General features: G+C 37.7%; 1 protein-coding gene across 1 annotated transcript; it reads right to left on the bottom strand.

The window, feature by feature from the left end:
• Window positions 1-384: 384 nt before the first annotated feature.
• On the bottom strand, window positions 385-2,836 carry nfkbiaa (nuclear factor of kappa light polypeptide gene enhancer in B-cells inhibitor, alpha a). Its single transcript, XM_084090173.1, has 6 exons — window positions 2,464-2,836; window positions 1,760-1,865; window positions 1,456-1,663; window positions 1,281-1,369; window positions 908-1,165; window positions 385-794 (listed from the first exon to the last, which is right to left on the bottom strand). The coding sequence occupies exons 1-6, from the start codon at window positions 2,703-2,705 to the stop codon at window positions 762-764; spliced, it is 936 nt and encodes a 311-aa protein (XP_083946299.1). The 5' UTR covers window positions 2,706-2,836; the 3' UTR covers window positions 385-761.
• Window positions 2,837-13,007: the final 10,171 nt, after the last annotated feature.

Genomic DNA, 13,007 nt, shown 5'->3' with positions numbered 1-13,007 from the left:
TTGTTTGTTTTATGGATGATCTGTTCATTTAGTCACATAATGAAATCCTGGTGTGGAATACGTAATGATTCTGAGCATCGCACCTTTAGCGGTCAGGTGTTCATTTCTCTTTCTTGTGGGGAACTTCACACTATGCATGAGTCAGTTAGACATGACTCCATTTCAGCAGACCCAAGGAATTTTATTCAAACTACAGTGACGCATCTAATGTGACTCATGTGTTCCAGAAAGGAAACAATAGCAGTTACAGTACAACATCGAGGGCTTTTTTTTTTCTGAATTACCACTATGTGCTGGAATGTGATGTTCTTTCACAAGTTTCGCAACTCAAGAAAATTTCCAGGCCTTCTGGACATTCAATACAAGAAACACCCAAACTCGGAATTCATTTCTTTCCTTTTTAATGTAAAAAATATTTTCACAGTGTAATACATAGACTATAAACATTATTGACAAGTGTTTCATTTGACTTATTTACAAATATAAAAATATATCTCTCTATATATTCACAAAATATACATGTTTTCCCAACTCTTTGGCTTCAAAAACATTAGTAAATGTTGTGGTCCAGCTGTATCTGGGCTTCTTTCCACCACCGCGATCACGTCCCCGAGGGAAGGGGGAGCAGCTCTTTTCCACGTTGTGGAGTCCCACCAAAGGACTGGCGTCCTGGGATAGTGCACACCCCGGCACAGACCTTGAGACAGCACCTACAGCATTAGCTGCTTTGCATTATGGGAAATGTTGTCCTGATAGCCAGACTATCTCCCACAGAACTGGATGTCGTCATACATCTATAAAAAGATACATATATAAATATAAATACGAGTTTTTCAAATGACTTTCACGCAATATCCCACGTGAATAACAACAATAAAATGGAATGGCGTTTTGGAAGAAAACTTACACAGTCATCATCAGACGAAAGCTCCTCTTCGCTCTCTTCCGACTCGCTCTCCGGCATCGGCCTGAGCTCTTGGGCCGTCCGGCTGTAAAGCTGCCTCTGGATCTCGATGTTGTGTCGGCCGAAGGTCAGGTGGTACGGCGTGTATCCGCCATAGGTGAGACTGTTGACGTCAGCTCCCAAAGCAATGAGCGTGTGCACCAGTTCCAGGTTCTGCATGTCCACGGCCAAATGAAGCGACGTCCGGCCGCTGCACTGCTCCTGAACGTGAGAAAAACCACGGTCAGTTCTCTTTACAAGCATTCAAGCGAGTCATTTATGTAGATGGGACGTATTATAAAAAGAAAAATTGGTGTAGAAATGGCAAGTGACGTACCTTTGCGTTTACATCCGCGCCAAGCTGGACCAGGCTTTCCACCATTGAGAGGTAATTGTGAACGGCTGCTATGTGGATACATGTATGTCCTGTGATAAAAAAAGAAGGATGATACTTTAAAAACTGTACTTCAAAAAGTCACAAGCTCAAATGGTCAGGGGGGTCTTTGACTTACCGCTGTAGTTTGGGAAGGTGAGAATGGAGCGCAGATGCTGAGTCTGAATCTGAGTGAGTACTGAGAAGCAAGCCAGCGACCCTCGTTTGCAGGCGATGTGGAGGGCCGTGTTTCCGCTTTGATCGACCAGTCGTGGATCACAGCCGGCCTTTAGCAGTCGGTCCACCATGTGTGGCTGTTCTGTGATGACGGCAAGATGCAGTGCAGTCTGCGGATGGTAATTGGAAGTTAATTAGTTTTTTTTGTTGTTGTTTTTTTTTGGTGAATTGTTCAAGTGAGTCTTTCTTCAGGGAGGTTCAATTACCTGTCTTTGGTTGTTCTGTCTGTTCAGGAACGGGTCATTCTGACACTGTTTGATGATCTGGGTGGCATAATCTTCCGCCTCATGAATGATGGCAAGGTGAAGATACCTGGAAAATAATGTGGGAGGGTTTTTTTTAGAAAATATTTTAAGAACACTCTGAGAGGATGTGGTTTAGAAAGACACAGTAAAAGCAGGCGGCCGTTTCGCAAGAATGGAGTTTTTAAGGTTATTTCCAACCAGTGTGGCTCCACACATCTGATGCATTCTATGCGCTTGGCCGCGCGCCAGGGACTTTCCTGCCTGCGCACTTTGTTTCTCAAGCTCCGCCCACTTTGGGCGCTGCTCCAAAAAGCGATATTTGTTTACTTCCGCACTTTAGCGATATCTCGTGAGTTAAACTATTTGCATAACTTCTTTAAACAAATTTTAACAAGTTATTTAGAATTTGTTGTCGCCTGCTTACAATTATAACTGCAGAATCAAAATTGCAGATTTTTTTTTTTTCATAAAGCAAAGAGAATTTAATAATAAATGCATTTTGTTTTTAATTGAACTTTGTTTTATTTAACGAAATACATTTTTGACCTTCCAAACTGAAGTAAATGTTGGTGAATTGTCGTTGCATATAATGGGTTAATTTATGCACGCTCTTTTATCGCTAGAAAAGCTCGCACTGCATTATTAATATTTTAAGTTAAACTTACGTGTCTCCGTCCTCTGTGACTTCTTCTGTCCAAGGTTCACACATCCCCTTTGGATTTGCACTTGCGTTTGGCAAAGACAAATTCTCCATTTCCTCCACAATTTTCCTATACTCGTCATCCTTTAGCGAATCCACGCCGCTATCGACGCGATCCTCGCATTGTTGAATTTTCCTATTTTTCGTATCCATTTCGTTAAGATCACAATCCATATAGTTGATTCTGGCAGCTCTGTGTACATCCATCGCGACGCTCGCTAGCTCTCAGTCAGCAGTGAAGTGTGCCGAAAGGGCGGTTTGACTCGCATTTATAGCTGCGCCTCCCCTTCCATGCTCATCGGGGGATTTCCATCCGCAACTTATCTTTACTTTACTCTGAAAAGGGGAACTCGTGGCGGGCTTTTATTTAGAGAATTTCCCTCAAGATGACTCCGCGAAGTAAGAATGAAAATCTGTATTTTCCTATTACACATTCAAATGTACCTGGTTCGCAGTATAAGCCAAACGCACGGGTAAAATGAATGACAAGAGAACATGAATGAAAGGCATGTGGAAGGGGTCTATTAATAATGCAGGAAATATATATGCAGCTGGAAATAGCACTTGATATCTACATTATTTTTGTTTGTTTATTTTTGTATAGGCTATACGAAGGCCTATAGTGACCCCAAAAATGATTATGTAACAAATTATATGGTTTTATAATTTGTTACATAATGTAAATATATAACTTGTTAAGCAAAGCTTTATATATATATATATATATATATATATATATATATATATATATATATATATATATATGTATGAAGAGTTCAGATGCAAAAACCCCTAAGTGCCATCTGAAATTTTCTTCTAGAATGCACTTAAATGGCAATTAATAGGCTAGGTAATTTTCATTGCCATTTATGTGAAATTACTGAACTTAAATATACGAGCTTGATAAAAATGATCATTCTAGAAGAGAATTTCAGATGGCACTTAGAGGCTTTTGCATCTGAACTCTTCATATATATATATATATATATATATATATATATATATATATATATATATATATATATATATATATATATATAATATATACACACACACACACACATGCACACAAGTGGGAACTTACAAGGGGAACTGACTTTATTATATCCACTAAAAATCACCTTGACACAAATTCTTTATCTTAGAAACGTTGGAATTTTTTTCAGATGTAAGGTGTCTTCAGATCAAGGCAGGCTTGGTTCCTCAAATGTAGGCTACTTGCAAAAATGTGTATTTAAATTCTGTGAAAAGCTTTTACATCAGTTTTTTGCTTGCAGAATGTAAAGTTCTTAATAGTGCAACATGTTCCACTAAATGCTGAAACCTTTTCAGAATTAATAATGTGAAGAGGTTAAGAAGGGCTGAGTCAGTTTAAGGTAACTGAAGTGAAACATCCCACATGGAAGGCCCCTCACTGTTCCACATGATTCAGGTTTGGGGGGTCCACGATATTCCCCTGCACTTTTTTTTCCGGGGATCCCCCTTCAAATTTTCTAGCAGCAACCATCTTATTTCATGTCTTTTTAGTATTTTCCATGACAACATTAATGTAGTGCCCCTAAAAGAACAAAAAAAAAAAAAAAAGATCAATAAGTTATGATAACGTGTTTTTCCATTGATTTAACTCATCAAAATGAGTTAAGCAATTTTAAACTTTTATTATTTTTTTATTATTTCAACTTTTACTACAAGATTCAACTCATTTTTTAAGTATGTTTAATAGGCTTAATTTAAATTGAAATGACTCAAACATCCATGTTGATTGTACTTAATTTAAGGCAGCAACTTTTTTTATGGTAAAATTATTATAGATTATGTTGCACTAATTGTTTATATATCGACACTGTTTACTCTATTGTCCATAAAACTTGTATTTTATTTATAATTTTATTTCCTTGTGTATTTAATGTGTAATTTGTGTAATTTCATGTGTAACTATTTGTAACTATCTTGCACCTCACTTTATCTTGGCCAGGTCGCCGTTTCAATTGAGAACGTGTTCTCTACGTGCTCACCTGGTTAAATAAAGGTTAAAAATATATATATATAATGTAATAAAATAACCTACTAAGACTTATCCTCTAAGACTTAAGATTTATCCTCAATTGCATGATTAAAAACAAGCATTTGTCTTCTGTATGAACTGTAGTATCTGTCTGGTTTCATATCCACCTCTTCAAACAGAGCAAGACAGGTGGACAGGCCCCCCCAAAAAAAGGAAACTCCAGGTAAATAAAGCTTAGTGTGGTCCTGTCTACAGCGCCTTTCTTCACCTGACGTTTGCACTGGAAACTGAAGCTCTGTTTGCATAAAGGAGGAGCCATAACAATAGCAACCGTTTCTACCAACAGCGCTTATGTCACCATGGCGATACCGTGACATGCGTCAAGATGGATGTCAGGATCATGCCTTGTCATGTCTCGCCTGCTTTGTCACGAAGCAATTGAAATGCATCATTGAAATGATGCTTATGAAGTTCAGTTTGAGTTCAGGGAAAGGACATTCACAGAAAGTAGAACATTCCCTGAATTGTTGCGCATGCAGGTTTGAACTTGAATGCACATAATGTTCCAAGAGGAAAATTTGGCTACATTCCTTTTTATATCCGCCAGTAGCTTCTATACTGAATGTACGGTACTATGTAGAATTATTTACTGCTTCAACCCTCAACCTGGTTGTCTTTTCATGCTGCAGAGGATTCAGTTCCGTTCTGAATGGAGGGAGTTTTGGGAGGTCCGGGTTCTAATTTGTAACCCTGTGTGGGACGACAGTTTGACCCACTATATTCTTACTCTGACAAGACTTTAAAGAGCAGAGCGTGGGCTGCATGTGTTAATCTGGGGTAGACCTGTTCTTAGCCTGAACAGTGAGTCATGATCCAGCTTCTGTTCACGGTGGTATTCGGGGTGTCTCCGAGACTCTCCAAATTACGCAAGGCCTCGAATAAACAAAGAGCAAGAATCCTTCAAATGTTTAAGAATACGCATACCAGGAAAACCCTAAACCACTTGTTCCAGAACCTGATTTGCAAGATCCTCCCACATTTCAAGTTTGCCTTCTCCTAACAACCAACAATGTTGTGTTACTAATAGTAACTGATTATGTCACATTATTAATTTATGAGGAACGTAGAATGTTGCTCTTTCACACTGTCAGCTGACTCCTTTTTTTCCCCTGTTGCTTTTTTAGCATTTTTAGCAAGTTTTTGAAATATAAATTTCAGTGTGGGTTAAGAGGAAACCACCCCAATTTCTACCCACAAGGGAAAGGGAGACTTTAAGTTTGTTGGTGAAAAAAGGATGGTAACATGTTAATTTTAGTGTCCTTGTTACATATCTTACATGTACTTAGTACTAACAGTAAATTATGCATAATTACATGCAACTATTTTACAGTCCTGTTCCCCATGTACATGTACTTTTTATAGTAATTGCAATAACTAGATACTAACCCTGAACTTAACCCTAAACCTAACCTTTAAGGTAGGGTAGGGCAATAAGGTAGGGTAGGTAATTTTCGGAGAGGCTAGCAATAGCAAGTTAGCTTTGAAAACATAAGATCCCACCCTCCCTTCAGAGCGTCTTCAAAGCCATGCACCTTCAAAACACATAAACGCACACAGCAGGGACCAAAGAAAAGCATCACGGGAGACGCCGTTAAACTACCTCATGTCTCAAAGCACATAACATTACAATAACAATGAACATAACTTAAAGAGCTCTAACATGTACCACCTGACTGCTGCAGATTCATTTCGGCGTTGGTAGTGTTGCCATTGAAACACATAAACTCGAGTCACGAACCACTTCAAGTGTAACGTCACAGGTTTCTCTTAAATGACAGTAGATATGTTGTGAACGCAGCATAAGCTGGTTGTTTTGGTTCAGGAGGAACTGTAAAAGGCCGCTGCTGTTTTGTTTGCGGTGCTCAGTGACTGACGTCTGTCTAGTTCTGTACAGCATTAAACGCGCGGATGACGTGTGATGTCTGCGTGGGCAGGTGTGCGGAGGTTTGGAAGTACATACGTTGACAGGCAGGTAGGACATCGTATCATTGCATTCGGACCTAATGCAATGACTGGACAAACATTTTTTTGGTCCTTCGCCTTCCACAGATGATGTGTGTATATATACATATAAATACATTTAGACCACTTAAACGGACAGTATGGAATTTTTCGCCACTAGGGGTCGCTAACCTCTTTACAATAACAAAGGCGTAGACTGATGACGCAACATTTGCTAAGAATTATGGATCTTGTCGTCAACGTCAAGCCGACCGATCTAATAATGTTTATGGATGACTGAATACATCAATGTTTTTATCATGACTGTGATATAAAGCAGTTCGGGATTGCTAAGAGACAGCTATCAGCTCCACACGTGACGCGAGTCCCGCGGATATAAAAGGAATAAGGACATTTCATTCTACCGAACTACACGCAAGTGCAGAATTACAACTCACAGGTCAGTTTATTAGACAAATTAAACTTGTGAGGTAACGCAGTGCTGTTTCACTTGGTCTAACATTACACTATCACACTAAACTGCATTTGAATGTGTTGAAATGTATGTGTTAGTTTGTCTGTATGAGACTAGCAGTAAGCTAGATCAACATTAGAATAACATACAGATCATATTCTGACATTTTATCATTGTTGAACTTTTATATATATATAACATTGATTAGTTTTATGTAAATGTGCTCACCTGTTTAATAAAGTACATGTAGGAGCGGTCGAAGTCTCGGACGTGGAGCTCTCGTTTATATACTGTCAATGGGAGCTCTCGGCATCTCGAAAACACAGCGCTGATATTGATTCTCGTTTTAGTTCTCCTTTTTTATCCAAAGTCTGCTTGCCATGGTCCATAATGTTTGAACGAAACAACAACAGCGTGCAAATAGACATTGCGAACTACACAGTGGTCCACGTCTGTCGCCTTGGTTACTATCAGAGGGCTCTGGTTCATAGCTCTGGTTGCTATGGCAGTACGAGCGGAAACCAGGGACAACGCGGATATGACGGCATTGACGGCGACAAAACGGAAATAAAGAAACGGGACGTGTCTTCGAATTAAATTACAAATTTCTCCTGGTTTGAAAGTTGTTGGAAACAGTCGGGATAATGTAAGTACACAACTTAAAAAATATATATAACATAGATATAGTGATTTTTGCTATTTTTAAAGCAAAAAAGTTACATATTGTGCCTTTAAATTAGTGACTGCTATCAGGATGTGAAGAGACTTTCAACCAGCATAACAAAAATGTTTCTGGAACCGATCGCTTACCCTGCCTTTAACCCATGTAGTTACCTTATATTACCCAATAAGTACACTGTAGGTACACATACTGTAAAATAAAGTGCAACCCCAAACCCTAATCCTAACCCTAGTACTAGTTGAGTACATGTAGTTAATATTATTTATTATAAACACCTTAAAATGAAGTGTAACTATTAGGCTATTATTATTATACACTGGGTTAAAATTTGAATTAGAAAATGTAAATCAATTTAATTTATTTTTCATTCAACTTTTATGTTGACTTTTCTTTGTTTAAAATGTTTCAAAATCCTAAACCTTTCTGTTTATTTGTTCAATTTATATTTTTGGACACTGTGTATTCTTTTTCTATTCTATGCAGTTTACAGTTCAAGGCAATTCGTCATTCTTTCATAATGGACAGTAGTTTCCTGTAAATAGTCTGATGATGCAAAATTTACTAAACTGCCATTCATGACGTCACAAGTTCTGATCTACTCTCTGTTTTTTTGAGTATTCTAGCGTTACATAACACAACAAACCCCAGTGGCCTTTTCCACACTTTACGCCTGCCATACGTCTACATTTGAGTCAGCAAAACCAGATCTTATGATTGACGTACCATACGGTACAAAAGGCTTCACATATGTCAACTGTTATTATGATTATACAGTAAATGATGTATTGTGGAAAGATCATGAAGATGGTTTCCATTCACAGGGTCTCACTGCACCCTACAGAATTTCTGAGAATTTCTCTAGAAGTCCCTTTGACAACATTTGTTCAGTTCAAACACCATGCAACATAATAAAAAATGCTGTATAGGCCTACTATAGTAATTCTACAATTTACATAAAACCATATAGAGTACAAATACAATAAAAATAAATGTGTGTGCATATATAATGTTATAGCCTGTTTGGGTAATGAAATTGGTTTTAGTGTGTAATAAAATAAGTAAACTGTAATATATATATGAATTATAGTATATTACAAATGCTCTAATTTTTGCAAGGTTATACTTACAATGTCATAATTAAGTCCCCCTTAGTCAATAATTGTATCCCTTAAAACTCATCTTTGATTACAGAATTTTTTTTTCCTTATCATGCCTTAAAATAGCTTGAATGTAACTCTAAACCCTTGTTTTATTTAATATACGCGGTTCTATGAATATGTGAATTAGCCCCGCCTCCACTCACTCACACCAGCTCAGAGATCCACTCGTTGACGATCACAAGTTGTCTTGATTGGTTACAAGGTAGTTTGTGACGTAAGAAACAGCAGCGATTTCAAACCGTGTTTTTGAGACTGTCTTTGGTTCACTGCAGTTTTAAGGAGAAAATACTCAGCAATGGTGTTGACTTTTGAATTTGCACATGATTTGTCTTAAAGCATATTAAAAACACCACATAGACATATAAACAACATTAAAAGCTTGATTTTCAACAGAGGGAGGCTTTTAAAAATATATATGTCTATATAGCTTTTATTCATTTTTGTTTCAGTTTTTGTTTTATTTCAAGTTCATCAAGTGAAACTAAATTAAAATTAGAAATGTTGCCTTGCAAATGATATTTTATTTGATTTCACATTTTTAACATTTATTTTTAAAAATATTATTTTAGATATTTTAACTATATTTTATATTTCCCTCCATGACACCTATGCAGGTGCCTAACATAAATATTATTTAATGTGCGTTATCACTCAGTTGCTGCAAAAACATCTGCAGTCGGCAAGGTAAAATGTGTTCAGCTTCGACTTTTAATATCAGGTACAGATATATCCAGGTGAATGTCATACACAGCGATACATCTCAGGCTGTTTGTCCGCCCTCTTCAGAAATCTGTTTCTCCTCTGAGCTGCTTAAGATGCATTGACATGATATTAACATCAGTTCACTAGCCAAGTTCAACACACAAAATTACATTATACACATTATAGGATGCTTGATGCATTTGTGCTCACATCGACTCGCTCTCACTCTCTAATGAGAAAACCAGTTCGGGCACAGGTTGATCCTTAGGCTGAAGAGAGCAGCATCCGCCTGAGGAAAACAACAATATATAAACAATCATGCATATACAGCATGATGTATGAAGGGACTGAAGGACAGTAACTGAATGCTGTACAGTTCTTAGGTCTTACCTGAGATGACATACACATAAGAGCTTGAGTTATTCATCATAAACATGACAGATGAGCATGAAGCCCTTGAATCAGTCTGATGGCTGGACAGGTGATATTTGCTAGAGTTTACTACAGTGTAAAGCGGGAGTGGGACGCCAGTGACAACTACTGGGAACAACCAGAATTGGCAATAAATCTTTAACATTACATTAGTGCTTCTCAACCATGTGTATATATATATATATATACAGTGAGGAAAATAAGTATTTGAACACCCTGCTATTTTGCAAGTTCTCCCACTTGGAAATCATGGAGGGGTCTGAAATTGTCATCGTAGGTGCATGTCCACTGTGAGAGACATAATCAAAAAAAGAAAATCCAGAAATCACAATATATGATTTTTTAACTATTTATTTGTATGATACAGCTGCAAATAAGTATTTGAACACCTGTCTATCAGCTAGAATTCTGACCCTCAAAGACCTGTTAGTCTGCCTTTAAAATGTCCACCTCCACTCCATTTATTATCCTAAATTAGATGCACCTGTTTGAGGTCGTTAGCTGCATAAAGACACCTGTCCACCCCATACAATCAGTAAGAATCCAACTACTATCATGGCCAAGACCAAAGAGCTGTCCAAAGACACTAGAGACAAAATTGTACACCTCCACAAGGCTGGAAAGGGCTACGGGGAAATTGCCAAGCAGCTTGGTGAAAAAAGGTCCACTGTTGGAGCAATCATTAGAAAATGGAAGAAGCTAAACATGACTGTCAATCTCCCTCGGACTGGGGCTCCATGCAAGATCTCACCTCGTGGGGTCTCAATGATCCTAAGAAAGGTGAGAAATCAGCCCAGAACTACACGGGAGGAGCTGGTCAATGACCTGAATAGAGCTGGGACAACCGTTTCCAAGGTTACTGTTGGTAATACACTAAGACGTCATGGTTTGAAATCATGCATGGCACGGAAGGTTCCCCTGCTTAAACCAGCACATGTCAAGGCCCGTCTTAAGTTTGCCAATGACCATTTGGATGATCCAGAGGAGTCATGGGAGAAAGTCATGTGGTCAGATGAGACCAAAATAGAACTTTTTGGTCATAATTCCACTAAACGTGTTTGGAGGAAGAAGAATGATGAGTACCATCCCAAGAACACCATCCCTACTGTGAAGCATGGGGGTGGTAGCATCATGCTTTGGGGGTGTTTTTCTGCACATGGGACAGGGCGACTGCACTGTATTAAGGAGAGGATGACCGGGGCCATGTATTGCGAGATTTTGGGGAACAACCTCCTTCCCTCAGTTAGAGCATTGAAGATGGGTCGAGGCTGGGTCTTCCAACATGACAATGACCCGAAGCACACAGCCAGGATAACCAAGGAGTGGCTCTGTAAGAAGCATATCAAGGTTCTGGCGTGGCCTAGCCAGTCTCCAGACCTAAACCCAATAGAGAATCTTTGGAGGGAGCTCAAACTCTGTGTTTCTCAGCGACAGCCCAGAAACCTGACTGATCTAGAGAAGATCTGTGTGGAGGAGTGGGCCAAAATCCCTCCTGCAGTGTGTGCAAACCTGGTGAAAAACTACAGGAAACATTTGACCTCTGTAATTGCAAACAAAGGCTACTGTACCAAATATTAACATTGATTTTCTCAGGTGTTCAAATACTTATTTGCAGCTGTATCATACAAATAAATAGTTAAAAAAATCATACATTGTGATTTCTGGATTTTTTTTTTTTAGATTATGTCTCTCACAGTGGACATGCACCTACGATGACAATTTCAGACCCCTCCGTGATTTCTAAGTGGGAGAACTTGCAAAATAGCAGGGTGTTCAAATACTTATTTTCCTCACTGTATATACAGTGCAATGCATAAGTTAATACACCCATGCTAAAGTTGAAAATCTCTAGGTATGGTGAAGGGTGTGTGATGATGTGGGGCTATTTTAATTCCAAAGGCCAAGGGAACTTTATCAGGATGCATAGTATCCTAAAAATTAATAAATAAAAAAATACTTAAAAATAAAAATCTGCCTGCCTCTATGGGAATTTAACATAGCACCATGCACCATGTATTTTAAGGAAGAACATTTATTTATTTACGATACATTATTCATTCACAAAGAAAATTGGTGTCCTAAAAGGTTGGATTTTTCCTAATTTTTTAAATTAAGGCATTAAGTTCAATTTCCAAAATATGATTTTTTATTCCTCTTTTTAGTCAACTTTAGCATGGGTGTATTAACTTATGCATTGCACTGTATATATATATATATATATATATATATATATATATATATATATATATATATATATTAAACATCCAGTGTTTTCAGCAAGTGACAGCAGAAATAGAAGAAATTTCATAGCCGACTGCCTCTGAATAATTGTGTTGGATACTGGTAGGCCTTGGAGTCAAAATGTCTCTTTACATGTATTCAAATCAAGTATTATAAAATTAAACATATATTTATAATACATTTGTGTGTTATCAACTTCAGGCTTCTATCTTTAATTTAATTTTTCTTACCTGAAGATGAAGCACTTTGGGAAGACATTTTTTCCCAAAAAGTATAGTTGGATGGATGTTGAAGTCTTCAAACTAACAGTCTTTTGAGATTGAATAAATCTTTTTGTTTTTTTAATGATGCAAAAATGCATCTATTTGATAGCTTTTAAAAGATGCACTTTCAGGATTCATTTCATCAGTTGTAAAATATAGGCTACTGATCTAACAAATAAAACTTGATTGCTCAATATGTTTCAGGGATTGGGGAGGCCAAATAATTGTAGCATCTTCTTGAACTTATTCTGAATGAGTGAGTGATTTTGGATTTCATTGGATCTTTAAAATGGCAGTTTATGTCTACTCTGCAGTGCACTATTAATGGTGACTGATATACCCTCAGACCACTGATCTATATAATGACTTTATATAGATCAGTGCCTCAGACTCATTTGTTTCAATGTAAGGAATGTCAATGAATAAACGTGAATATAATATGTTTGCAGACAGCGCCCTCTGTTGGTTGAGAGTCAAGTGCGCTGAAAACCACCATGAAATTAAAATTGAGAATACATCTTCTTTTTTCGAATTTTGCACTATTTATT

Source organism: Abramis brama (genome assembly GCF_963993115.1).
Source record: "Abramis brama genome assembly, chromosome: 18".
Taxonomy (NCBI): domain Eukaryota; kingdom Metazoa; phylum Chordata; class Actinopteri; order Cypriniformes; family Leuciscidae; genus Abramis; species Abramis brama.
The sequence above is the reverse complement of the archived record's forward strand: the minus strand, read 5'-3'. Positions and strand labels throughout refer to the sequence as shown.

Bases quoted from the DNA above. Each gene is read 5' to 3' on its own strand.
- nfkbiaa (XM_084090173.1), bottom strand. From the start codon at position 2,705: ATGGATGTACACAGAGCTGCCAGAATCAACTATATGGATTGTGATCTT. The intron at 1,370-1,455 runs GTAAGTCAAAGA...TTTTTATCACAG, and splicing joins CACCTTCCCAAACTACAGCG to GACATACATGTATCCACATA. The intron at 795-907 runs GTAAGTTTTCTT...ATCTTTTTATAG, and splicing joins TTTCGTCTGATGATGACTGT to ATGTATGACGACATCCAGTT.